The 25,000-nt window shown below is 47.5% G+C and overlaps 1 protein-coding gene and 1 long non-coding RNA gene across 2 annotated transcripts in view; both read right to left on the bottom strand.

The window, feature by feature from the left end:
- Nucleotides 1-25,000, bottom strand: part of LOC141455107 (uncharacterized) — a 30,269-nt gene that overhangs the window by 3,031 nt on the left and 2,238 nt on the right. The window contains exon 2 of the long non-coding RNA XR_012459151.1: nt 4,024-5,109. This is a non-coding gene — a long non-coding RNA (uncharacterized lncRNA). The remainder of the gene's footprint in view (nt 1-4,023; nt 5,110-25,000) is intronic.
- LOC141455187 (uncharacterized) lies at nt 8,003-9,002 on the bottom strand. Its single transcript, XM_074130049.1, has 2 exons — nt 8,997-9,002; nt 8,003-8,910 (listed from the first exon to the last, which is right to left on the bottom strand). The coding sequence occupies exon 2, from the start codon at nt 8,906-8,908 to the stop codon at nt 8,003-8,005; it is 906 nt and encodes a 301-aa protein (XP_073986150.1). The 5' UTR covers nt 8,909-8,910; nt 8,997-9,002.

The following is a 25,000-nucleotide window of genomic DNA, read 5'->3' as shown; positions in this document are numbered from 1 at the left end:
TAAGTTTTAAGACTCGGTAGCTGGAATTGTCCAGCGTAAGTTCAGTGCGTATCAACCATGCAGGGGTATTTTTATTTAGAGAAAATAACTTTTTATAGAAGTGTAAATGTGCTTTTTCTATTGCTGGAAGATACCGAAGTCCCCATATAATAACTCCATAGCAAAGAGTACTCAAAGAAATAGCATCATTCACTCTGATCCTGCTTTTCATAGACGTTATTTTTCCCTTTCGACACAACTCCAGAACAGATCCTACAGCAGAGGAGGCTTTGGAAGCAGCAAATTTAGACTGAAGGTGAAAGAGTCCAGAATCCGAGAATTTAACTCCCAAGTAGTTCCAAGACTGGGCAAGTTCAATTTCCTGCCCCAAATAGTTCATTTTTTTAAGTTTTTTTGCACGACCCCTATGAAAATATACAATTTTTGTTTTGATGGAGTTCACCTCTAAGCAGTTAGTCTTGGCATAACTAGCAAGGATATCTATTTTTTTTACTAAATCAGGCAAAGAGTCAGCAAAGATAGCACTATCATCTGCATAAAGAGATAAGAGGACATCAGTATCTGAGGCAATTGGAATACCCGAGACACCTCTCGCTCGAAAGAATTCTTCCATGTCACTTGTGAAAAGACTAAACAAGTATCCAGAAAGTACCTCACCCTGCAGTACACCCTTGGTTACACTTACCTCATCAGATACAGAGCCACCACTTTTTACCCTTAAAGTTGCATTATCATACATATGTTTAAGGATTCTTATCAGTTTGCCACTCATTCCAACATAATTTAGTTTATGCCAAAGCAAATTGTGGTTCACACAATCAAAGGCTTTCCTGTAGTCTACAAATACAACAAATAAATTAGAATTTCTGTAATCAATTTTAAATTGGATTAAAGTATTCAATATAAATAAGTTGTCTATACATGAGCGCCCTTTTCTAAAACCACACTGAGATTCTGGTAATACATTGACATTATCATCCCATACCATCAACCTCTCTAACATTATTTGAGAGAATATTTTTAACATAACACATAGTAGAGATATTGGTCTATAATTATCAGGAGCAGTCCTGTCACCTTTTTTATAAATCATCGAAACTATAGATTTAGACCAACCGTCAGGGATCTTCTCTTGTTCAATAATTTTATTAAAAAAATAAACTAAATATAATAGCCAATTCTCAGGGAGATATTTAAAATATTCACTGGGCAATCTATCATGTCCAGGAACTTTGCCACACTTTAATTTATGTAATGAAAATTTCACTTCTTCTAACGTTACAGGACAGTCAAGGAGAGGACAAGATACACTAAAAAATAAGTCATTACGGATATCAGACTCCCCATAATAATTCCTAAAATAAACCATCCACTGTTCCATATTAATGAAGTTCAATTGCATATTTTTAGGGCGAAATTTATTGACCGTTTGCCAAAACAATTTACTATTATTACACTGATTTAAACTATTTATTAATTCTTTTTCATAATTTCGCTTTTTCAGTTTAACTACATTCTTGTAATATTTTTTGGAACTGATATAATTCACCTTCTGAACTGCATCATAACCACTGCCCTTGAACAACTTAAAGTAGGTTTTTACAGCAGCTTTAACTTTTCTACACTCACCATCAAACCAGGGACAGTTATTTCGGGTTGGTTTATTTAGATTAACCTTCTTTTGGAAAGTAAGTTTTAACGAATCAGCAGTATCATATAAAGCGGAAACAAAGTTAGTATATAAGTCATTTATATTATCACTATTAATGTTGCCCACTTTAGGGGAACATTTCAGGGTTTCTGCGAATAGTAAACTTTTAAAAGGGTCCCATAAAAGAAAATCTTTAAATATTAAGCTGTTAGAATTATTAGTATCAAGTTTTTTAGTGTTATAATTAAGAATGGTAGTTATAGAAAAGTGATCTGATTGTGATATGTGAGATGTGACACAAAAATCATGAATATGATGAGCAAAATTCAGGTTACACCAAAGCAGGTCCACAACACTTTGACCATTATAATTTATACTGGTAAAATTTCCAGCAGTATCACTTGGTGATCTGCCATTAAGTAAGAGAAAATTATTGCTCTCCAATAGATCAACTAATAGTTGACCTCTAGTGTTAACCACATCATCCTGACTACTGCGACTACCACCAAGATATGTGTTATAAAGTACTTCTACATCAAATTGGTTCAAAAGGCCCATCCTGCAGTTAAAATCTCCTCCCAGGAGTATCAGATTATTACCAAATTTAGATTGCAGGCTATTAAGGGAATCATTAAGAATATCTAGGATATAATCTAGGTCAAGGGAAGGTTTAAAATAAAAAAGACCAATAATAAACACATAATTAGTCTCTGTTAGTATTACTTTTACAAACATCCAGTACTCACACTTCTCAATGACATTTATTTTATACAAACTGTTACTGAAAATGATGGCCAGGCCACCACTTGCCCTTCCTTTACTCTTCTGTTTAACAGCCGGCGATGAGACCATAGAAATATCAGACATGTACGCTGGCAGCTTGAAGGTATCTGAGGCTACCCAGGTTTCAGATAAGCAGTAAATGGTATCTTGAGAAAGTTCAGGAACACTGAGTTTGAAGTTGGAGAAACCTTGGATGTTCCAAAAAGCAACCGAACAGAAGTTTTCTTGCATAGACTTCTTTTCATGTAAATATGGAATCTTCAGTTCATTATGTGCAATTACATTTATGGAGTTACAAGTTTTACCTTTAGGTTTTTTCATTTCTTCTTTAAAAAAGGTTTTATTGAACCAGTAGGGGATTTCTTTGTTTTCCTTTTTCTGGTGGCACCAGACCTTGAAGAATCAGATCTGTCTGTTTCCGGACCATCGATTTCTGTCTCATCAGATAATGGGGTAGCTGCAAATTGTCCAAACAAATGCTGAATATCTAATTCTGATCTGATTACGGCTGCAGGTACACCTTCCACTTTTCTTACTAAAATTTTATTATTTCTAAACCAAACAAACTTGACTTTCCCCACATTTTTCAGATTTTTCGCCTGTTTAAACAGTTTGTAGGTCTGAGGACTCATATGCTCAGAAATATAAAGTTGAGTATTCAAATTGGCGTCATCAGAAGCATTCAGAACAGAATTTAATGTGAGTGTGCTATTTCTTATATACTTTCTATAGCAATCCAAAAACTGAAGTTTATCGCAGTTTTTAACAAACTTAAATATAATTGGAGAATTATTGGAATTCAATGCTTTAATACGATAACATTCCTCCAAACTGTTTTCCAGAAGCTCGTATCTTATGACTAACGAGATTTTCTTAACTACTGTAAGAATATCTAAGTTAATATTAGTAGGAACATTTGTAATTTTGATTTTATTAAATTTCAGTACCTGTGTATTTTCATTTAAGGTAGCTTGCAAGTTGTTTATGCACTCCTTTAAATAGAGGTTTTCTTGATTTGCTGCTATCATTTTATTTTTTAACTTACTCAAATCATTCGTAACAGTAGTGATGTTCAGTTTAATTTCATCTTTAAAATTATTTAAAGTTTTATTTATTTCTTTGTTTTCAGCCCTTAGATCAGAGATATCTTTTTTTAAATCTTCATGAATGGAATTTATTCGCTGAAGTATACAACTAAGTGCATCGGTGCCCCCACTCTTAACCAGTATCTCACTAGCGGGCATATCCCCACTTTCATTTGCTGCAGACATAGTGTAGCAGTTTTGTTTATTTGAACTGTTTATTATTTACCTGATCTTGATCCACAATAGAACAATAGATGTCTCCACCTGAGTCAGCTATCCCCACCACACTCAACTAACGAACTGCTGGCAAATTTTATTAATTTAATGAAAACTTTCGTTAATAACTACAGGAAAACTGCTCGATGAAAATACTTGAAAATTCACCAAAATGTTCAGCAGTACAAAAAGTCACTGTAAGCAAATTTTCAAAACTTTACGCCGCCAACAACCCTGATAAAACAGACAAAAATACGGAGACGATGTTACCTCGTTAAAAGTTCATACCAAACTCCATCATCATTATGTCTTGATGAGTAAGAGTGCCGCGGCGATGAGCGCAGAAGGGTCTGGGCGAGAGCCCGCCTGGAGCCGTCGCTGGTGCAGATCTTGGTGGTAGTAGCAAATACTCCAGCGAGGCCCTGGAGGACTGATGTGGAGAAGGGTTTCTTGTGAACAGCTGTTGCACAAGAGTCAGTCGATCCTAAGCCCTAGGAGAAATCCGAAGCGATATGCGCCCGTTAAATAATTTTTTTTATTAAATGTTTGGCGCTATCTGGGCGAAAGGGAATCCGGTTCCTATTCCGGAACCCGGCAGCGGAACCGTTCCAAATCGGGCTCTCATTTGAGAACTCGTCGGGGTAACCCGACAAGACCCGGAGACGCCGTAGGGAAATTCGGAGAGAGTTGTCTCTTCTCTATAAGCGTTCGAGTTCCCTGGAAACCTCTAGCAGGGAGATAGGGTTTGGAACGCGAAGAGCACCGCAGTTACAGCGGTGTCCGGATCTTCCCTACGGACCTTGAAAATCCGGGAGAGGGCCACGAGGAACCCCGCGCCGGCTCGTACCCATATCCGCAGCAGGTCTCCAAGGTCAATAGCCTCTAGTCGATAGAATAATGTAGGTAAGGGAAGTCGGCAAATCCGATCCGTAACTTCGGGATAAAGATTGGCTCTGAGGACTGAGTCGTGCCGAACTTGGTCGGGAAGTGGAGCGGTGTCAACGTGCCGGGCCTGGGCGAGGAGAAAATTGCGTTTCTGCGCTTTTGGATCCGAGCTCGGTCCCGTGCCTTGGCCACCCACGGATCTTCCTTGCTGCGAGTCGTTAGCCGTGTGGTTACCGCTGGCTTTTGCTAGCTGGTCGACCTGGCTTACGATCTCTTCGGCCGACATTCAGCAGTCAACTCAGAACTGGCATGGACAAGGGGAATCCGACTGTCTAATTAAAACAAAGCATTGCGATGGCCCCAACGGGTGTTGACGCAATGTGATTTCTGCCCAGTGCTCTGAATGTCAAAGTGAAGAAATTCAAGCAAGCGCGGGTAACGGCAGATTGTGGTTTGGCGGTGAATCCGGAGAAATCTTGGTTGCTTTATCTGAACCCGTCGGGCAGGCAGAAGCTGCTCAAAGTGGATTCGGATGTGGTGCTTCAGATGGGGGGGGCATAGGATTCCGACGGTGGGAGTCGATGATAGCGTTAGGTATTTGGGTGTTCGGTTTGGTCCGAAGGGGGTGCTTGAGGCAGCCCCACGGATTGAGGAAAAGCTGGCACTTGTGAGCAGCGGCCCCTTGAAACCGCAGCAGAAATTGGAGGTGGTGAGGGACTTTGTGCTTCCTGGGACGTATCATGAACTGGTTCTGGGGCGGGTGAGGCCGACCGATCTTGCTGGCTGGGATGTGCGCGTGAGGGCGCACGTTAGGCGGTGGTTGCACCTGCCGCACGATGTGCCGAACGCATACATCCATGCGTCGATTACCAACGGGGGCCTGGGTATTCCCGAGTTGTCTAGATTGGTTCCGGTGTAGAGGCGAACTCGTCGGGAGTGGGTGATGGCGTTGTGGGAAGATGGAGTTGCGGAGGAACTTGCAGCGGAGGTGAGGGAGGTCGGTGGCCTGGAATCGGACGAGGCGGTGCGCCGGGAACAGCGGGCTGAATTGTACGGTAAGATAGATGGCCGGGATCTGGAGGAGTCAGCGCTGGTTAAAGCTTCTAATAGCTGGAGGGGGGCTCGCGCTGCAGCGCTCTCGGGGCGAGAATTCGTGCAGTTTGTGCGGTTGTATGCGGGGTGTCTGCCGAGTGCGATGAGAATAGCTAGGGGCAGAAGAGGGCAACAAGGATCACTATGGTGCCGGGCGGGTTGTTCTTGCGCCGAGACAGTAGCGCATGTAATTCAGGTCTGCCCGCTAACGAAGGGGGGCCGCATTCTCCGGCATCATGCAGTGGTGAGGCTATTGGCCGGGACTTTTGAGAGGCGTAGGTTTGTTGTGTACCAAGAGGTGACCATGGCGTTAGACGGGGTGCGAGTGCGACCGGACCTGGTTATCACGAAGGGATCCAGGGCGTGGATCCTGGATGTGCAGGTGGTCTCGCCGCGGGGTACGCTGACCGCGGTGAACAGCGGAAAAAGGGTCAAATATGATACGCCGGAGATTCGTGAGATGGTGCGGGAACTAACGGGGAAAAGGGATGTCGGGGTGGTGGCCGTCACCATATCATGGAAGGGTATATGGTGTGCTCGTTCGGCACGGGACCTGGGGGCATTGGGAGTTAGCGGGAGGGTGCTGGAGTGGGCTACGGAGCGGGTTTTGCGTGGGTCGCATACAAACTGGACGCGATGGAATGTATTGAGGGGTGGCGAACGGGCAGGTTGAGGTGAGGCGGGACGGGCCGATTGTTGCTTGGGCGTTGTAGGAGTTGGATCTGCGCACTGAGCACTCCTCTTGCTCCCCTTTGGGGAGTAGCTGTGACCCGTTGGGGTCTGTTTTCGGCCTTGATAGGCCTTAATGGGCGTAGAGCCGCCCTTTGGTTCGAGACAGTTTTGTTTGTAATTTATTCATTTGAAAATTTTGTATTTAGTTGCATTAATTGTAGGATTGTATATATCCAATGTTAAATTGTGTCATGTGTTTTATTATATGTTGTATTTTGTACCCTTGTATGTATTTGTATATTGCTCTAATAAATTTGTTATTAGCCAAATGAGTTGAGTTGTAGCTTTCATACTGTGCATAGAGTACTTGCTGGTTGGCAGCTTCAGGCAAGTAGGGGGGCTTTGCCCTGTGTTGGTGTGTTGCGGGTTTTGCCTACCTTGCGATTTTGAAGGGGCAAAACGTGAAAAAGGTGGGCTTCGCCTAGTTGGGTGATTGGACATATTGGGGGCTCTGCCGCCGGTGGGGACCGGCGAATATTATAAGTTTCACTACTTTTGGAAAGTTTAGTATGGCAACGGGGGGGTCTCCGGCTTTTCTGGGGCCGGGTGGCCGAGGCACTTACTATGAAGGCAGAACTGAGATGTCTTTGCCGCTCTCATCGCCAGAGGCTCTGGAGTTGGTAAGTGAGGCCAGGGTAATAGAGAGAGATGCGGTGAAATTTTGCGAGGACAGGAAGAGGATTGGGGAAGGGCCAGCAAAGGTCTTTTTGGCCAGGATGGCGGACATGATGGATGTGTTCAGGAGGTTCGCCAAGGTAATGACTAGAATGGAGCAGCAGTGCGCAGTTATGGACAGTAAACTGCTGGAAAGGAGGGAGTTGGAGGAAGTAGTCAGGGAACTGTCACCGAGGACGGCTCTGGAAAAGATAGGCGAGGAGTTAGAGGCGGTCAACAAGAAGATAGATGATTTGAGGGGGAGTGGGGCGCTCGGAGCGAGTGGTTTGATGAGTGGTGTGGTGAGTGGTGGGCTTAGTGAAATGGTGTTTTCTGGCAGGGAAGGGGGTAGCAATAGAGGGGGGTTGTCGTTTGCGCAGGTGGTTGCAGCCACTAAGGCGATGGCCCCGAAGAGCAGGGCTTTGGTTATTAGTCCCAAAGAGGGGAGCAAGTTGGAGTCCGCTGAAAAAGTGAAGGAGGTGTTAAAACAGAAATTTGATCCGGAAATGGAAGGGTGGAAGGTGATGGGCCTCCGCAAACGGGGATCCCGTTCGGTGGTGCTGGAAACGGACCCGACCAGCAAGGGTCAAGTTCAGATCGGCGATGAGCGATGGGCCGCCATGGGAGTCACGGTTAGGGAGTTGGGCAAGGCCTTGCCGCGTGTAGTGGTCTACGACGTATCTAGGGACCTAGGTGAGGCCGAGTTTCTTGAGCGGTTGTTGCAACAGAATCTAGATGACAGACAGGTCGAGGAGTCAAGAGGGAATTGCAAAGTCCTTTTCAAGACGGGGAGAAGGAGCGCGGAGGTTGTCAATATGGTGCTGGAGGTGTCACCGGCTCTGAGGGAGACTTTGCTGGGAAAGGGCCGCTTGTACGTTGGTTGGGCAGCGTGTAGAGTGGAGGATCACTCTTTTTCCATTTCTCGAAACAACTGACGTAGTAAACGGATTTGAGGAGTATGTTGGAGAGGATTTAGAACTACCTGAGCATATTTCTTCGTACATTTGTAGCGTTGTGTTGGATCCATCGTTTTCGCTTGTTGGTACGGCATAATTCGTATTTGTACAAGACTCGACCCAGGCGTGGCCATCGACCGACGTTGCGAGCCGTTGGCGCCCTTCCAACGTTGTATAATGTTGTAGATTCCTGATGTAATGGGATAGACGTTCGAAGGTTCCTCGTCTGACGACTCGTCTGTTATAGTGTTGTTTGCGCCCTCTTTTATATTGCTGTTGAATTGAAGCGATCGGTCCGCAACGACAGCTTTTGTTGGAGTATGCACAGTCATGGACGAAGTGGATGTGTGGGGTGTCGGAGTTATGTTTAAAGCAGTACCAGAATCCATCTGGTCGGATGAACCTAAGTACTGCTGTAACGACGTCGTTACACATTGAGTCAAAAGATTGAGCTCGTCCAGGGAACCAGACATCATGAACGATGAATCGTCTGGTTCGTCGGAAAAGTAACTTTGAGCATCTGTGGAATCCAGATTGGTACTGGACGAATAAATCTCCAACATCTGGTTCCATAGAGTCTGAAGTGTCGGATAAGTCTTCAATACCTTCAATGAAATGGTCTTTAACAGTTGTGGCATTTGAAGATGCGTCAGAAGCTGAAGGCGGATGTATGTTCGTATGAGTGTCCATATCGGTTTTAGCGATATTTTGCGTTTGGGAGATGTTTTCATACGTTTGACCGGCGGTTCCAGAGCCTCCAGAATCGCTGGATCCTTCATCTGAGAGTTGGGCATACATATGTCACACTGACAGTTGCTGGTATGAACTTCGTCAATATGATCGGATGTCGACATATCTATAAATATACACTGCATGAGTACATAGTCTAATAATACAATGTAGCATTGTCAATACGTATATAAACATAAAGTGTGTACTTACCAGTACCAAAATCTGCGTCCCTTGGGCCCTGGGGACTACAGGCCGATAACGGTCGCTTCGGTGGTTGTAAGGCACTTCCATAAGCTATTGGTCGGGAGATTAAGGGATCTTTGTGCCCACTTACCTGCGCAGCGGGGCTTTGTGCCCGGGGTGGATGGGGTGGGCGATAATGTAGTGAGACTTAATGCCATCTTGAAGAAGGCTTGGAAGTCGAGGCGCGAGTTGCTTATTGTGAGCCTGGACGTTGCCAAAGCATTCGATAGTGTCAGTCACGAGGCGGTAGTGCGTCTGCTGGGTGGACGGGGCGCCCCGCCTGCGTTTGTGGAGTACGTGAGGTCGTGCCTGGCACGCTCCTCGCTTCGGATGAGGTGGGGGGGCGCCAGGTCGGGCGTTGTTAGGGTTGGGAGAGGAGTAAGGCAGGGGGACCCTATGTCTCCCTTCCTTTTCAATTTAATCATAGATTATGTGCTGGGGGCCTACCGGAAAAGGTGGGGTTCCGTCTGGGTGCGCCGGGGCAGCGGGTGAATGCGATGGCCTACGCAGATGACGTGCTGCTTTTCGCTTCGTCTGAGATTAGAATGAGGGCGCTATTGCGTGCGGCAGCGTCTGGTCTGGCAGATTGTGGTTTGGCGGTGAATCCGGAGAAATCTTGGTTGCTTTATCTGAACCCGTCGGGCAGGCAGAAGCTGCTCAAAGTGGATTCGGATGTGGTGCTTCAGATGGGGGGGCATAGGATTCCGACGGTGGGAGTCGATGATAGCGTTAGGTATTTGGGTGTTCGGTTTGGTCCGAAAGGGGTGCTTGAGGCAGCCCCACGGATTGAGGAAAAGCTGGCACTTGTGAGCAGCGGCCCCTTGAAACCGCAGCAGAAATTGGAGGTGGTGAGGGACTTTGTGCTTCCTGGGACGTATCATGAACTGGTTCTGGGGCGGGTGAGGCCGACCGATCTTGCTGGCTGGGATGTGCGCGTGAGGGCGCACGTTAGGCGGTGGTTGCACCTGCCGCACGATATGTGCCGAACGCGTCCATCCATTCGTCGATTACCAACGGGGGCCTGGGTATTCCCGAGTTGTCTAGATTGGTTCCGGTGTGGAGGCGAACTCGTCGGGAGTGTGTGATGGCGTTGTGGGAAGATGGAGTTGCGGAGGAACTTGCAGCGGAGGTGAGGGAGGTCGGTGGCCTGGAATCGGACGAGGCGGTGCGCCGGGAACAGCGGGCTGAATTGTACGGTAAGATAGATGGCCGGGATCTGGAGGAGTCGGCGCTGGTTAAAGCTTCTAATAGCTGGAGGGGGGCTCGCGCTGCAGCGCTCTCGGGGCGAGAATTCGTGCAGTTTGTGCGGTTGCATGCGGGGTGTCTGCCGAGTGCGATGAGAATGGCAGAAGAGGGCAACAAGGATCACTATGGTGCCGGGCGGGTTGTTCTTGCGCCGAGACAGTAGCGCATGTAATTCAGGTTGTTACGATGTAACAGCCTCTCAAAACGAAAACAATTCTGGCAGTATGACTATAGTTATTTCTAAATTTTTTTCTATCTATTTAGTTAGGGTTAGGGAAAATTTAGGATTAAGAAAATGAGTCCAGGAAATTTGTTCAAGAGAAATGAAGAATGTATGGCTGATAAATTATATTGAGAAGAGCACAGGGTTGTGTGAAGAGGGCAGCGGAAAAAAGACAAGCGACCAGAGGATCATATGGGGTTAGAGACCGATGCGATCTGAATTGAGAAAAAAGGAGGAAAAAATAGGTATACCTTGTCTTGGAGAAAGGAGAGAAAAATTTAAATAAAAGGAAGTAGTCAGGCGGATTTCGCTCTTCCCTCTGCAATCTCTATAGAATAAATTGCCGAGTGAAGAACTATTCGTTTCTCGGAGGGCAGAAGGAAAGTAATGGTCATCTAAGAAGAAGAATGGAGAAAGGACAACGACGACCAGGCCTGGTAATATACTACGTAAGTGTGGAACTTAATTTTGAATAGGGACTATCTTTTTAGGAGTGTTAGATATAATTTTGGTTATTGGATTAATTTTATTAGCTCAAGCTGCGGATGTAATTTCTTCTAAGTTAGTATTAATTAGTAGATTCGTTTTTTTGTAAAGGAACTTTTCCGTCTTCTAGTTCAATTATAACCTTAATTCAGAAGTTTTTTTATTTATTCCAGTTGTTATTTTTTTTTTGCTGTGCAATCACATTATAAGCATAGCTGGCATTAATTAATTATTGCTACATTAGTGTAGCCGTATAGTTAGAGTATCGGCCTATAGAGTCGCACAACGCAGGTTCGCTAACCGAAGAGCGGTTACTAGGTAACTACTTTTTTTTTAATTCTAATTTTACTTATTTTGTTATTTTTCTTTTCCCTTAGTATTATTAGTAGTCATCATATTTCCTCTTCCTTGTCTCCCCTTTTCTCCTTACCCACCCCGTCTCCACTGAGCTTACCTTGTCCAGAGGTATTTGTAGAGGTGACGTAACAATTTGGCGCCCAACGTGGGGCTCGAACTTTAATTTCTCGAGCCTGAAGTAGAATTTTACGTTCCCTAAGATGGATGTTTATAGGCTGTTGAAGGAAGAGTTGCAGTACGAATTGGAAATAAGGGGAATAAACGCGGAAGGTAATTGCCAAGATCTGCGCAGAAGGCTGCATGAAGCTTTATCCAAGGATGTTTCTCTTGATCCCAGTTTTATTGCCAACTTAGACCCTAACACGGAATTCACAATTTGTGAGAAGAAGTTCCTGGTGTTGAAAGGAGCGGTGGAAGAATGTGATGAAGGAGCAGAATCTAGTGAACTGAAGCGACTTAATACGCGGCTGTTACACATATACCAGCGATGTAACCGGATCTTACCGGAAGAAGGGCTGGTAGGTCAAATTGCGGAGTTAAAGGAGGCGATACAGGAGTTGAGAATCAAGCTTAAGAGTTCAACCCTGGGTACATCATCGACGGAGCAATTTCCGGTGCCAGATTATGCAGGGAGGAAAGAAGGGAAGCACGATAATATCGTAGAAGAACTGGACCAGCTAGAATTAGGGAGGAACCCCCAACCTATTCGGACAGACATCAGATGGAGTGTACCACAGGAGGCTTTGTCACCAATTACCCGCCCCGAGATGCGAGCTACCGCTTCTACCTCTACCAAGAATGACGTACCGCATGTTTCTCGACGGGACCCGAAATTATACAAGTGGGGCCTGACTTTCTCAGGTGAAGAGGCAGGATGTACGCTGGCTAACTTCCTGGAAGATGTCGCAGTGCGGATGGCCTCAAGAAGTGTATCGCAGGAAGAGGTTTTTCGAGGATTCGACGATTTGTTAACTGGCACGGCGAAAATATGGTTTAGAGCCAAGAGGCAAGGATTCTCTTCGTGGCAAGAGCTGGTGCGAGGATTGAAGAAAACTTTTCAGGATCCTGACTGCGACGACCGGCTCATGGAAGAAATACGCCGACGAACTCAGGGGTCTGACGAGGTGCCATCATTGTTCATAGCCAAGATGACAAGTTTGTTTAATCGGTTAAACACTCCTCTGACAGAAGAACAAAAGCTGCAAATACTAGAGAAAAATATTAAGGGCAACCATCTACCTCACCTCGCGCAGGCTACCTATGCATCGGTGGAAGAATTGGAATCAGTTCTCTGTAACCTGGAGATATGGACTCAGAGAGCTGCAAGATATAGGGAGCCGCCAGCTAAAGGTCTACTCGAACCCGCATTGGGTCATCGAACCAGGAAACCGCTACCACAGGTGTCAGCTATTCGAGAAACCGGAACTCAGGAGGTACCGGAAAGAAGAACGTCGGCGTACCGAGGTCCCGTTTGTTGGAACTGTGGGCAGACAGTACACTTGGCAAGAACATGCAGCCGTCTGAAGACACAATTTTGTGGAAGGTGTGGGCTACAAAAAGTCAGCACACAAGAATGTACTCGCTGTGGGCCAAACCAGAAGAAAGCGGGAAACGGACCAAAGGGGTCGGCGCAGACCACCGCACCGGCTCCTCAGAACACAGCCGCCCGAGATTAACCAGAGAAGATACAGAATGGTTGGACTGGGTGGAGGTGGTCAGGAATATGTTCTGTTACGGGATGTCACATAGATTAAGCCAGCCAAGCCTTGAAGATCGAAGACCTTTTCTTCAAGTGAGATTGTTGGGTATCTCAGTTAGTGGATTACTTGACTCGGGCTCAACGAGGACAGTAATCAACGACAGGTTGTGGAAAAGGTTAGCCCCCTTAGGAATCAACCTTCAGCCATCGGATAACCAACAGATAACCCTAGCAAATGGAAGGACTTGCGCTGTAGAAGGCTTTGTAGTGGTGCCTTTCGAACTGAATGGGGCAGTTAAGATTTTGAATGTCCTAGTTGTACCATCTCTGAGTGTGGAATTGATACTGGGAATTGACTTCTGGAGGGAAATGTCACTTGTGGTGGACATAGCTAAGGCTACCTATAAGTCAGGGGATCCGGCCCTAGCCTGTGTATCTACAGATACTGGAGTCATCAGCCACGAGAGACAAACGAGCAAGCAGAGAGAAGAACTGCGAGCAGTCACCAAGAAGTTCCGAGAAGCATCACCACCTCATCTGGGCTGTACGGATCGGGTGGAACATATCATCGACACGGGAGATCAACCCCCACTGAAACAGCGATACTACCCAGTGTCTCCCTTTATACAAGAGGCCATAAATAAGGAACTTGATGCGATGCTGGAGGATGGGATAGTGGAACCATCAAGTAGCGGGTGGTCATCACCAGTGGTCATGGTAAAGAAGAAGGATGGGAAGTACCGCTTTTGCGTGGATTATCGAGCAGTGAACAAAGTCACCAAGCGAGACGCATACCCTTTACCGTATGTGTCTGCAATATTAGACCGGTTACGAAACGGTAGGTATCTCTCCTCCTTGGACATCAAGAGCGCATATTGGCAAACCCCTGTGGAGAAGAATAGCAGAGAGCGCACGGCCTTCACCGTACCGCATAGAGGGTTGTACCAATTTCGCCGCATGCCGTTTGGTCTGCATAATGCCCCTGCCACATGGCAAAGGCTTATAGATAATACATTAGGACCCACGCTAGAACCATACGTCTTCGCATACTTGGATGACATCATTATCGTCACACCTACTTTTCAGAAGCATCGAGAAGTATTAGAAGATGTTCTCGAGCGGTTAAGAGCGGCTGGCCTGACATTATCATGGGAAAAGTGTCAGTTTTGTAGGAGCGAACTTCGCTACTTAGGATATATAGTAAACGAGGATGGCCTCGGGGTAGACCCAGAAAAGGTGTCCGCTATTCTGAACTTCCCTAGACCTACAACTGCAAAACAGGTAAGGCGGTTTATAGGGTTAGCAAGTTGGTACAGGAGATTCGTGCCCATCTTTTCAACTTTAGTCTCTCCGTTAACGGATTTGCTAAAGAAAAACAAGAAGTTTGTGTGGGAAGACCGGCAGGAAAGAGCACTACAGGAGCTACAAAATCGACTGGTCTCAGCGCCAATACTCACCTGCCCCGACTTCGAGCGCCCATTTGTCCTCCAGACTGACGCATCGACTACAGGTCTGGGAGCTATTCTCAGTCAGAATTTCGAAGACGGTGAGAAAGCCATTGCTTATGCCAGCCGAACACTGACAAATGCGGAGAAGAAGTTTTCAGCAACGGAACTAGAATGTTTAAGCGTGCTGTGGGCAATTAAGAAATTTAGGCCATACCTAGAGGGCATGAAGTTCACGGTCATCACATATCACAGTTCTCTAAGGTGGCTAATGGCGTTGAAAGATCCCAGTGGCAGGCTAGGAAGGTGGGCTCTGCAGTTACAGGAACACGAGTTTGAAATCGTACATCGTGCCGGGAAGTTCAATAAGGCGGCTGACGCACTCTCTAGAGTGAACGAGGGGTTACTTAGCGCTATTACAGACTCTTCTAGGCGTGATGCCTGGTATGAAAAGATGAAAGTCGAAGTAGAAGCATTCCCCGAAAAGTACCCCTTATGGAATCTAGACAGTGGAGTACTTCGGAAATATGTCAAGGACGCCAAGGATTTCTTAGAATCAGAAGACCCCTGGAAGTTGGTCATCCCAAAATATCAGCGGATGGAGGTATTGAAGGAATGCCACGATAATCCGACGGCGGGGCACCTAGGGATTTTCAAGACTAAGGGGAGGATATCGCAGAGATACTATTGGCCAGGCATGACGAGCGATGTGGCACGGTACGTTAGGCGTTGTTCTACCTGCATGGCGAATAAGCCAGAGCAGCAGAAACCTGCTGGGTAATATGGGGGCAACGCAAAGTTTCGCAGCCATAGGAAGTCGTCACCATGGATATTATGGGTCCACTGCCCAGGAGTTCTCAACAACACAGATACATTCTAGTGGTCTGCGACTATTTTACGAAATATGTGCTACTTCACCCATTGAGGCAGGCCACCTCAAAGGCTATAGCGAAATTTGTGGAATACCAAGTTTTTTTAGTGTTTGGAGCACCAAAGGTCGCTATAACCGATAATGGCTCCCAGTTCCTGAGTAAGGAGTTTACGAAATTATTAGAGAACTACGGGGTAAAGGCAGTTCGGACACCCTACTACCATCCGCAGAGCAACCCCACCGAGAGAGTAAACCGCGTCGTTAAGACAGCCATCAGGGCATACATCAGCGATAACCAGAAACATTGGGATAAAATGCTGCAGAAAATAGCATTCGCTCTAAGGACTGCAAAACATGAGAGTACGGGGTATACTCCCGTGTATTTGAATTTTGGGAGAGAACTACAGGTATGCAAAGACAACGCCCAGCAGAATTTAACCAACCCAGAGGAAATGGACGTCGCGGCAAGAGAGGTATTCGCCCAAAAATTTAACAAGGTAAAATATTTGTGGAGTGAGGTAGTGAAGAATCTGACCTACGCCTATGAGAAAGCCAAGCGAACCTACAACCTGAGAAGAAGAGAAGTGAGTTATGCACCGGGACAGGTTGTATGGAAGAGGGAGTTTGTCTTGTCTGACGCCTCTGAAGATTTTTCCAGTAAGTTAGCGCCGAAATACAAGAAGTGTACGGTGTTACAGAAGTTATCCAACACCGCTTACGAATTAGGAGATGAAAATGGCCGGAAGATAGGAATCTGGCACCCAAAGGATATGAAGCCGCAACCAGAAGCTTGATAACTTGTAGAACACAGCACCCAGCAACCTGCTCAGGCCTTAGCCCCTGAACTTACCCGTCAAATTATCTTCTTTTTTTATCCTTACCTTATTTTATTTAAATCGTATTTATTATATTCCTTTACTATTATATTCCTTTATTTGTTTAATATATTTATTTATCCTTGCCTGTCTGTTCTTTCTTCAGGAAGGAGAGGGAATGTTACGATGGAACAGCTTCTCAAAACGAAAACAATTCTGGCAGTATGACTATAGTTATTTCTAAATTTTTTTTTATCTATTTAGTTAGGGTTAGGGAAAATTTAGGATTAAGAAAATGAGTCCAGGAAATTTGTTCAAGAGAAATGAAGAATGTATGGCTGATAATTATATTGAGAAGAGCACAGGGTTGTGTGAAGAGGGCAGCGGAAAAAAGACAAGCGACCAGAGGATCATATGGGGTTAGAGACTGATGCGATCTGAATTGAGAAAAAAAAGGAGGAAAAAATAGGTATACCTTGTCTTGGAGAAAGGAGAGAAGAATTTAAATAAAAGGAAGTAGTCAGGCGGATTTCGCTCTTCCCTCTGCAATCTCTATAGAATAAATTGCCGAGTGAAGAACTATTCGTTTCTCGGAGGGCAGAAGGAAAGTAATGGTCATCTAAGAAGAAGACTGGTGAAAGGACAACGACGACCAGGCCTGGTAATATACTACGTAAGTGTGGAACTTAATTTTGAATAGGGACTATCTTTTTAGGAGTGTTAGATATAATTTTGGTTATTGGATTAATTTTATTAGCTCAAGCTGCGGATGTAATTTCTTCTAAGTTAGTATTAATTAGTAGATTCGTTTTTTTGTAAAGGAACTTTTCCGTCTTCTAGTTCAATTATAACCTTAATTCAGAAGTTTATTTATTTATTCCAGTTGTTATTTTTTTTTTGCTGTGCAATCACATTATAAGCATAGCTGGCATTAATTAATTATTGCTACATTAGTGTAGCCGTATAGTTAGAGTATCGGCCTATAGAGTCGCACAACGCAGGTTCGCTAACCGAAGAGCGGTTACTAGGTAACTACTTTTTTTTTAATTCTAATTTTACTTATTTTGTTATTTTTCTTTTCCCTTAGTATTATTAGTAGTCATCATATTTCCTCTTCCTTGTCTCCCCTTTTCTCCTTACCCACCCCGTCACCACTGAGCTTGCCTTGTCCAGAGGTATTTGTAGAGGTGACGTAAAAAGGTCTGCCCGCTAACGAAGGGGGGCCGCATTCTCCGGCATCATGCAGTGGTGAGGCTATTGGCCGGGACTTTTGAGAGGCGTAGGTTTGGTGTGTACCAAGAGGTGACCATGGCGTTAGATGGGGTGCGAGTGCGACCGGACCTGGTTATCACGAAGGGATCCAGGGCGTGGATCCTGGATGTGCAGGTGGTCTCGCCGCGGGGTACGCTGACCGCGGTGAACAGCGGAAAAAGGGTCAAATATGATACGCCGGAGATTCGTGAGATGGTGTGGGAACTAACGGGGAAAAGGGATGTCGGGGTGGTGGCCGTCACCATATCATGGAAGGGTATATGGTGTGCTCGTTCGGCACGGGACCTGGGGGCATTGGGAGTTAGCGGGAGGGTGCTGGAGTGGGCTACGGAGCGGGTTTTGCGTGGGTCGCATACAAACTGGACGCGATGGAATGTATTGAGGGCTGGCGAACGGGCAGGTTGAGGTGAGGCGGGACGGGCCGATTGTTGCTTGGGCGTTGTAGGAGTTGGATCTGCGCACTGAGCACTCCTCTTGCTCCCCTTTGGGGAGTAGCTGTGACCCGTTGGGGTCTGTTTTCGGCCTTGATAGGTCTTAATGGGCGTAGAGCCGCCCTTTGGTTCGAGACAGTTTTGTTTGTTTGTAATTTATTCATTTGAAAATTTTGTATTTAGTTGCATTAATTGTAGGATTGTATATATCCAATGTTAAATTGTGTCATGTGTTTTATTATATGTTGTATTTTGTACCCTTGTATGTATATGTATATTGCTCTAATAAATTTGTTATTAGCCAAATGAGGGGATCCCGTTCGGTGGTGCTGGAAACGGACCCGACCAGCAAGGATCAAGTTCAGATCGGCGATAGCGATGGGCCGCCATGGGAGTCACGGTTAGGGAGTTGGGCAGGGCCTTGCCGCGTGTGGTGGTCTACGACGTATCTAGGGACCTAGGTGAGGCCGAGTTTCTTGAGCGGTTGTTGCAACAGAATCTAGATGACAGACAGGTCGAGGAGTCAAGAGGGAATTGCAAAGTCCTTTTCAAGACGGGGAGAAGGAGCGCGGAGGTTGTCAATATGGTGCTGGAGGTGTCACCGGCTCTGAGGGAGACTTTGCTGGGAAAGGGCCGCTTGTACGTTGGTTGGGCAGCTTGTAGAGTGGAGGATCATTTGGGCATTTCGCGGTGTTACAAATGTCAAGGGCTGGGGCACATTGCGAAGTATTGCCGTGTTAAAGAGGATATCTGTGGACATTGTTCCCAGTCGGGGCATAAAAGGAAGGACTGCCCGAAGATTAGGGATTCACCTGAGTGTGGAGTGTAGTTGTAGCTTTCATACTGTGCACATCGCAAATTTTTGTCTAGTTTCAGTATTTTAGTTGTGTAATTGAGTTGATGAGTTCTTTGAGTGATCAAAGTTATGTCCATTAAACAGTTGTGTATGCTGTATGATTTCTGAAAAATTCAGACTCGTACTACTTCCGGTTTTCCCGATAGCGATACTGGACGAACTACAGGTTGTAGCCGCTCGAGAGTCACACCAGTTGTAGATCACGTAAGTGCGAGAAAAGTGTTTTTGACCGCATTGTGATAGACCAAGTGGTTCCAGAGATACGGCCGTTTGAAGGAAGACGCGTGGAGGCGTTGGAGTTGGTTTCCCCTTGTGACGTCTAGAGGCAGTATCACACGTGGAGGCGTTGCCGTTTCTTTCCTCAGCCGGTAAATTTTTTATTTTACCTTTTTTTAATTATTTCAAGAGGACCTAGGAAGCTGGGATTCAAGGATTGGATAGAGTACTTGCTGGTTGGCAGCTTCATGCAAGTAGGGCGGCTTTGCCCTGTGTTGGTGTGTTGCGGGTTTTGCCTACCTTGCGATTTTGAAGGGGCAAAACGTGAAAAAGGTGCCAGTGGATTGTGGGCTTCGCCTAGTTGGGTGATTGGACATATTGGGGGCTCTGCCGCCGGTGGGGACCGGCGAATGATATAAGTTTCACTACTTTTGGAAAGTTTAGTATGGCAACGGGGGGGGTCTCCGGCTTTTCTGGGGCCGGGTGGCCGAGGCACTTACTATGAAGGCAGAACTGAGATGTCTTTGCCGCTCTCATCGCCAGAGGCTCTGGAGTTGGTAAGTGAGGCCAGGGTAATAGAGAGAGATGCGGTAAAATTTCGCGAGGACAGGAAGAGGATTGGGGAAGGGCCAGCAAAGGTCTTTTTGGCCAGGATGGCGGACATGATGGATGTGTTCAGGAGGTTCGCCAAGGTAATGACTAGAATGGAGCAGCAGTGCGCAGTTATGGACAGTAATCTGCAGGAAAGGAGGGAGTTGGAGGAAGTAGTCAGGGAACTGTCACCGAGGACGGCTCTGGAAAAGATAGGCGAGGAGTTAGAGGCGGTCAACAAGAAGATAGATGATTTGAGGGGGAGTGGGGCGCTCGGAGCGAGTGGTTTGATGAGTGGTGTGGTGAGTGGTGGGCTTAGTGAAATGGTGTTTTCTGGCAGGGAAGGGGGTAGCAATAGAGGGGGTTGTCGTTTGCGCAGGTGGTTGCAGCCACTAAGGCACGAGGTGAAAAGAGCAGGGCGCTTATTATAAGCCCCATGGAGGGAAGCGAGTTGGAATCGGCTGAGAAGGTTAAAGAGGACCTTAAGAGGCGCTTCAATCCGGATGTAGAGGGGTGGAAAGTCGTGGGTCTGAGGAAGCGTGGTTCGCGATCGGTAGTTCTGGAAACGGACGCCACCAGCAAAGGCCAGGTCCAGATTGGTGATGCACGTTGGGCCGCCATGGGGGTCACCGTAAGGGAGTTGGGCAAGGCTCTCCCGCGAGTGATAGTATTCGACGTACCTAGGGCCTTAGGGGTGGCTGAATTGTTGGAGCAAATCCAGCATCAGAACCTGGACGAAGCGCAGGCAGCGGAGCTCCGGAACAACTGTAGGATGCTCTTTAAAACGGGTAGGAGAGACAAGGAGGTGGTCAATATAGTCTTTGAGGTGTCGCCGGTAGTAAGGGAAGTGCTGGTAGCCAAGGGACGGGTGTATGTGGGGTGGTCCGCTTGCAGAATCGAGGACTACCTGGGTATTTCGCGTTGTTACAGGTGCCAGGGGCTGGGGCATATTGCCAAGTATTGCAGGGTCAGGGAGGATGTTTGCGGCCATTGTTCGCAGTCCGAGCATAGAATGAAGGATTGTCCTAGGAACGGGGATCCTCCGGAGTGCGGGATGTGTAAGGGGTTGGCCAAGAAATTTGACCATAGGATCAATAGCGCTGAGTGCCCTGGTTGGATGAAATCGGTGGAATCGAGGGTCAGAACCATCGATTATGGCAAGTGTGCCGAGGCAGGTGTGCGAGGTGTGCGAAAGGGCGTTCGGCACGGTGACGGGTCTTGGCCTGCATCGGAAGCGTGCGCACCCGGTGCAGTTTAACCGAGGGATTGTAGTGGATCGGGTGAAGCGGAGATGGACTCCGGAGGAGATGGGGCTACTGGCGGATTGGGAGGTAAGGTTGATTTCGGAGGGTTGTCGGGGGGATTTGATAAGACGATTGGCGGGACTCTCCGGGGGTCGTACCGTGGACAGTATCAAGGGGGTTAGGAAGACTGGGGAGTATAAAAGGTTGGTAGCGGCGCGTATGACGCGGGTGGATTTGCCTCCCCAGGGGCAGCCGGTAGTTCGTGTGGAGGGGTCGGCGAGCAGGGCTGAGGCGCGCTGGGAGGAGGAGCTGTGTACAATCTTGAGAGAAGACATGGGGGTATTGAGAGTGTTGGGACCGGTCCCCTGGTCGGCTGGGTATCTGGTTGAGGCGGGGGAGGCGGTCTTGGCTTCTCGTGACCCAACTGGTCCTATGGTGCGGTGGTGGACGGAAGTTTTCAGGAGGGAATCGGGTAGCGCCTCTGTCCCGAGTGGGGCGGAGCGCGGAGCGCAGAATGAGTTAAGAACGTCGCGGCAGCGCAGGAGATGGCTCTTCAGGGAGATTCAGCGGCTATGGCAAACTGACCGCAGGGCGGCTGTCAGCCGGATATTGGGGGGGGGGGTGCAGATTTGGGGCCCCAGAGTTTGCGTGACATGGAAGAGTACTGGGCGACGCTTTTTGAGACGGAATCGTCACCCTGGCAAGGTGGAACGGAGCAGGAGGTGGAAGGGTGGGCGATGAGTGACATCTTTTCCCCCTTGACGGTAGATGAGATAGCTAGCTTCATGCCGGCGTCCGGGACATGTGCCGGGCCGGACGGTATTGAATCGGGGACGTGGGCCAGAGTGCCGTTGGCAGCCAAGAGGCTGTTGTTTCATTGTTTCATGCTGAGGGGGAAATGCCGTTGCAGTTGTTGCAGGCGGAGACGAGTCTCATACCGAAAACGGTGAAACCTGCCACGCCTGGGGAATATAGGCCCATAACGGTGGCGTCAGTGGTTGTGAGACATTATCACAAGGTGCTGGTGCGTCGGTTGGGGCAGGTGTGCTCTCACTCTCCGAACCAGAGAGGTTTCATTTCAGGGATGGATGGTGTGGGGGATAGTGTGATGAGATTCAACGCGATTTTGCAGAAGGCTCGGAAGTCGAGGCGTTCACTGATGGTGCTCAGTTTGGATGTTGCCAAGGCATTTGACATGGTGAGCTATGAGGCCATTCTGAATATATTGAAGGTTAAGGGGGCACCGTTGCACTTAAGGAACTACATCCAGTCCTGTTTGAGGCGATCCTCTTTGAGATTAAAATGGAGGGGCCAGAAGTCGAGGCTTATTCGGGTTACCAGGGGGGTTAGGCAGGGTGATCCTTTGTCACCTTTTTTGTTTAATATGGTGATGGACCATATTTTGAAGGGCCTGCCAGAACGGGTGGGTTTTTGGACCGGAGTTTCCGGGGTTAGGGTTAATGCGATGTCGTACGCTGATGATCTTTTGTTGTTTGCGTCCTCAGAGGTAGGCATGAGATCTTTGATCTCGGCAGTCGAGGAGGGTTTGGCGCATTGTGGATTAAGGGTCAACCCTGCCAAATCGTGGTCGCTGTGTCTGAATCCGTCCGGGAGGCAGAAACTGATTAAGGTGGACTCGGAAGTGGGATTCCAAGTAGCGGGCTTCAGGGTCAGGGCTCTTGGGATAGACGATGGTTTTAAGTATCTGGGAGTCCCGTTCGGGCCTCTTGGAGTGCAGGAAGCTCAGCTGGAGATTGATGAGGGGTTGTACAGGGTCCATCGGGCGCCGATCAAGCCACAGCAGAGGCTGGAAATTGTTAGAGAGTTTTTGTTGCCGGCGACCTATCATGAGCTTGTTCTGGGACAGGTGCGGCGAGAAGCCTTACATAGGTGGGACGTGCGGGTTAGGGGATGCGTGCGGCATTGGTTGCGGTTGCAGCATGATGTGCCTAATTCGTACATTCACGCTCCGTTTAAGTGCGGGGGTTTGGCGGTGCCGGAGCTGTCCAGAATGGTGCCGGCGTGGAGGAGGGTGCGCAGGGAGCGCATTATGCAGCGCTGGGAGGATATGGAGGCTGAAGAGTTCGGTGGAGAGATCGCTGAGGAGACGGGGCAAGGGTCGATTGAGGAGGCCCGTCGGGGCCAATGGGAGGACCTATATGGTAGGGTGGACGGTCGAGACCTCAGGGAATCAGCTAAGGTGAAGGCGTCTTACAGTTGGAAAGCTGGGGGGGCGAGGTCGCTATCGGGTCGCGAGTATGTGCAATTCGTTCGGCTTCATGCGGGTTGCCTCCCGAGTCTCATGAGGGCGGCTCGCGGCAGGGGGGGCCAAAGGGGAGCGCTGTGGTGCAGGGCTGGGTGTTCTAGGGCGGAGACGGTGGGGCATGTGGTGCAGGTCTGTCCCTTGACCAAGGGGGGTCGGATTCTCCGGCATCACGCGGTGGTGGGCCTGTTGGTGAAGGCCTTTGGGATTAGACGATATGGCGTATACCAGGAAGTATCAGTCACGCTGGGGGAGACGCGAGTGCGTCCAGACTTGGTAGTCACTAAAGGGAATAAAGCCTGGATTCTAGATGTTCAAGTGGTATCGCCGGGGGACGAACTCAACGTTATCAACGCTCGGAAGAAAGGGAAATACCATACTCGTGAGATCCACAATGCGGTTAGAGAGTTGACCGGTAAAATGGAAGTGGACACGGTGGCGGTCACCGTTTCCTGGAAGGGGATTTGGAGCAGCCAATCGGTGAGGGATCTGCGGGAGTTCAAACTGGGCAAAAGAATTTTGGAGTGGATAGTTGAACGGGTCTTGCGTGGATCGCACATGAATTGGTCTAGGTGGAATAAATTGCGGCTAGTGGGGAACAGCTAGGAGCTTGTTAGGCGGTCTAGAACCAGTAGGGGATAGGCGAGCATTCCACTTGCTTCCCTTCGGGAGGCGGCTTTGACCCTTAGGGGTCCTTTTTTCGGCCTTTGTGGCCAATCTGGGCGTAGAGCCGCCCTTGTGAATGAGGTTAGCCTGCTATGTCGAGTACGCGCAAATGTATATAACTAATCCTATTGTTCCTTACATGAATGATGTAATTTAATCGTTATTTAATAATTCTGTATAATTATTGAATAGTAGTTTGTATTGTAATTAGTTCTGATTTAGATATATGTTTGTATTATTGAATATATTATGTAATTAAATACTCTGTAAGAATTTGCTCAAATAAAATGTTATTAGCCAAATGCCTCGTCATCTAATTAGTGACGCGCATGGATTTTTTTTTTTTTTTTTTTTTTTTTTTTTTTTTTTTTTTTTTTTTTTTTTTTGGCGTAGGTGTGTGGCGATACCATCGCCCACCTCACTGAGATGCAAACAGCCACTGGCTCTCCAGGTTGGGGAGATTCAATACCCATTACCTTCCACATCCCTTCCTTATTCCTATCCCCCCAAGGATTTGCAGTCATGTTGGTTCTTGGATCCTAGGTTACTGTACCTGACCCCTGAGGCAACGGGTCAAATCAGTAGATGGTAAGTAGGTCCATCGAGCGTGCGATCAGTCATGCGGCTATTGATAAAATAGTGAAGTACTGAACTACGGGTGCAAGCTGTACCAGACTACCAAGCCCAATTGCTTGCGATTGAGGTAGGATTCGTAGTGGCCGTTGGTTAAACAAGAGCTCCGCTGTCCTCGGACATGAGCTGGGCGGAAGGGTACACCGCAATATAAACGAGTACCCGGCCATCGCTGGATGATGGAAGTGCCCTACGCTAGAGGGTGCGGCTGACCAGAGCTAAAGTAGAGTTTGCCTTCTCTATGATCTGGAAGTGGAGCTAACAATTGTTGGCTTCACGCGCTGGTTGAGCGTGATCTCAACTCGTCTCTTTGGAGGCCAAGCGGGGGAGTGCCTGGGTGGGCACTTCCGCCATGGGGAGGCCTAGCACTTCAGCCTCTCCGTGGTGGTGACATCCTTCTCTTGTAAAACAACCTCGTGCTGGCACGGGGGGACTGGTATGTCCGAATGGATAGGAACGGTCCTTAAAGAACCCCTAGTACTAATTCAGGAACGGGAAAAAGAGGGAAGTTGTTAAGTCACCCTCTGCAAATATCTCTGGGCAAGGCAAGCTCAGTGGAGACGGGGTGGGTAAGGAAACGAAAGGGAAGATAAGGAAGAGCAAATATTATGACTAATAATAAGCCCAATAATAATAAGGGAAAATAAAAATAAAAAAA

This window comes from Rhodnius prolixus, unplaced genomic scaffold (assembly GCF_049639745.1).
Source record: "Rhodnius prolixus isolate KJV_2025 unplaced genomic scaffold, Rpr scaffold_27, whole genome shotgun sequence".
Lineage (NCBI taxonomy): Eukaryota > Metazoa > Arthropoda > Insecta > Hemiptera > Reduviidae > Rhodnius > Rhodnius prolixus.
This window is presented reverse-complemented; position numbering and strand designations above follow the sequence as displayed.

Bases quoted from the DNA above. Each gene is read 5' to 3' on its own strand.
- LOC141455187 (XM_074130049.1), bottom strand. From the start codon at position 8,908: ATGTCGACATCCGATCATATTGACGAAGTTCATACCAGCAACTGTCAG.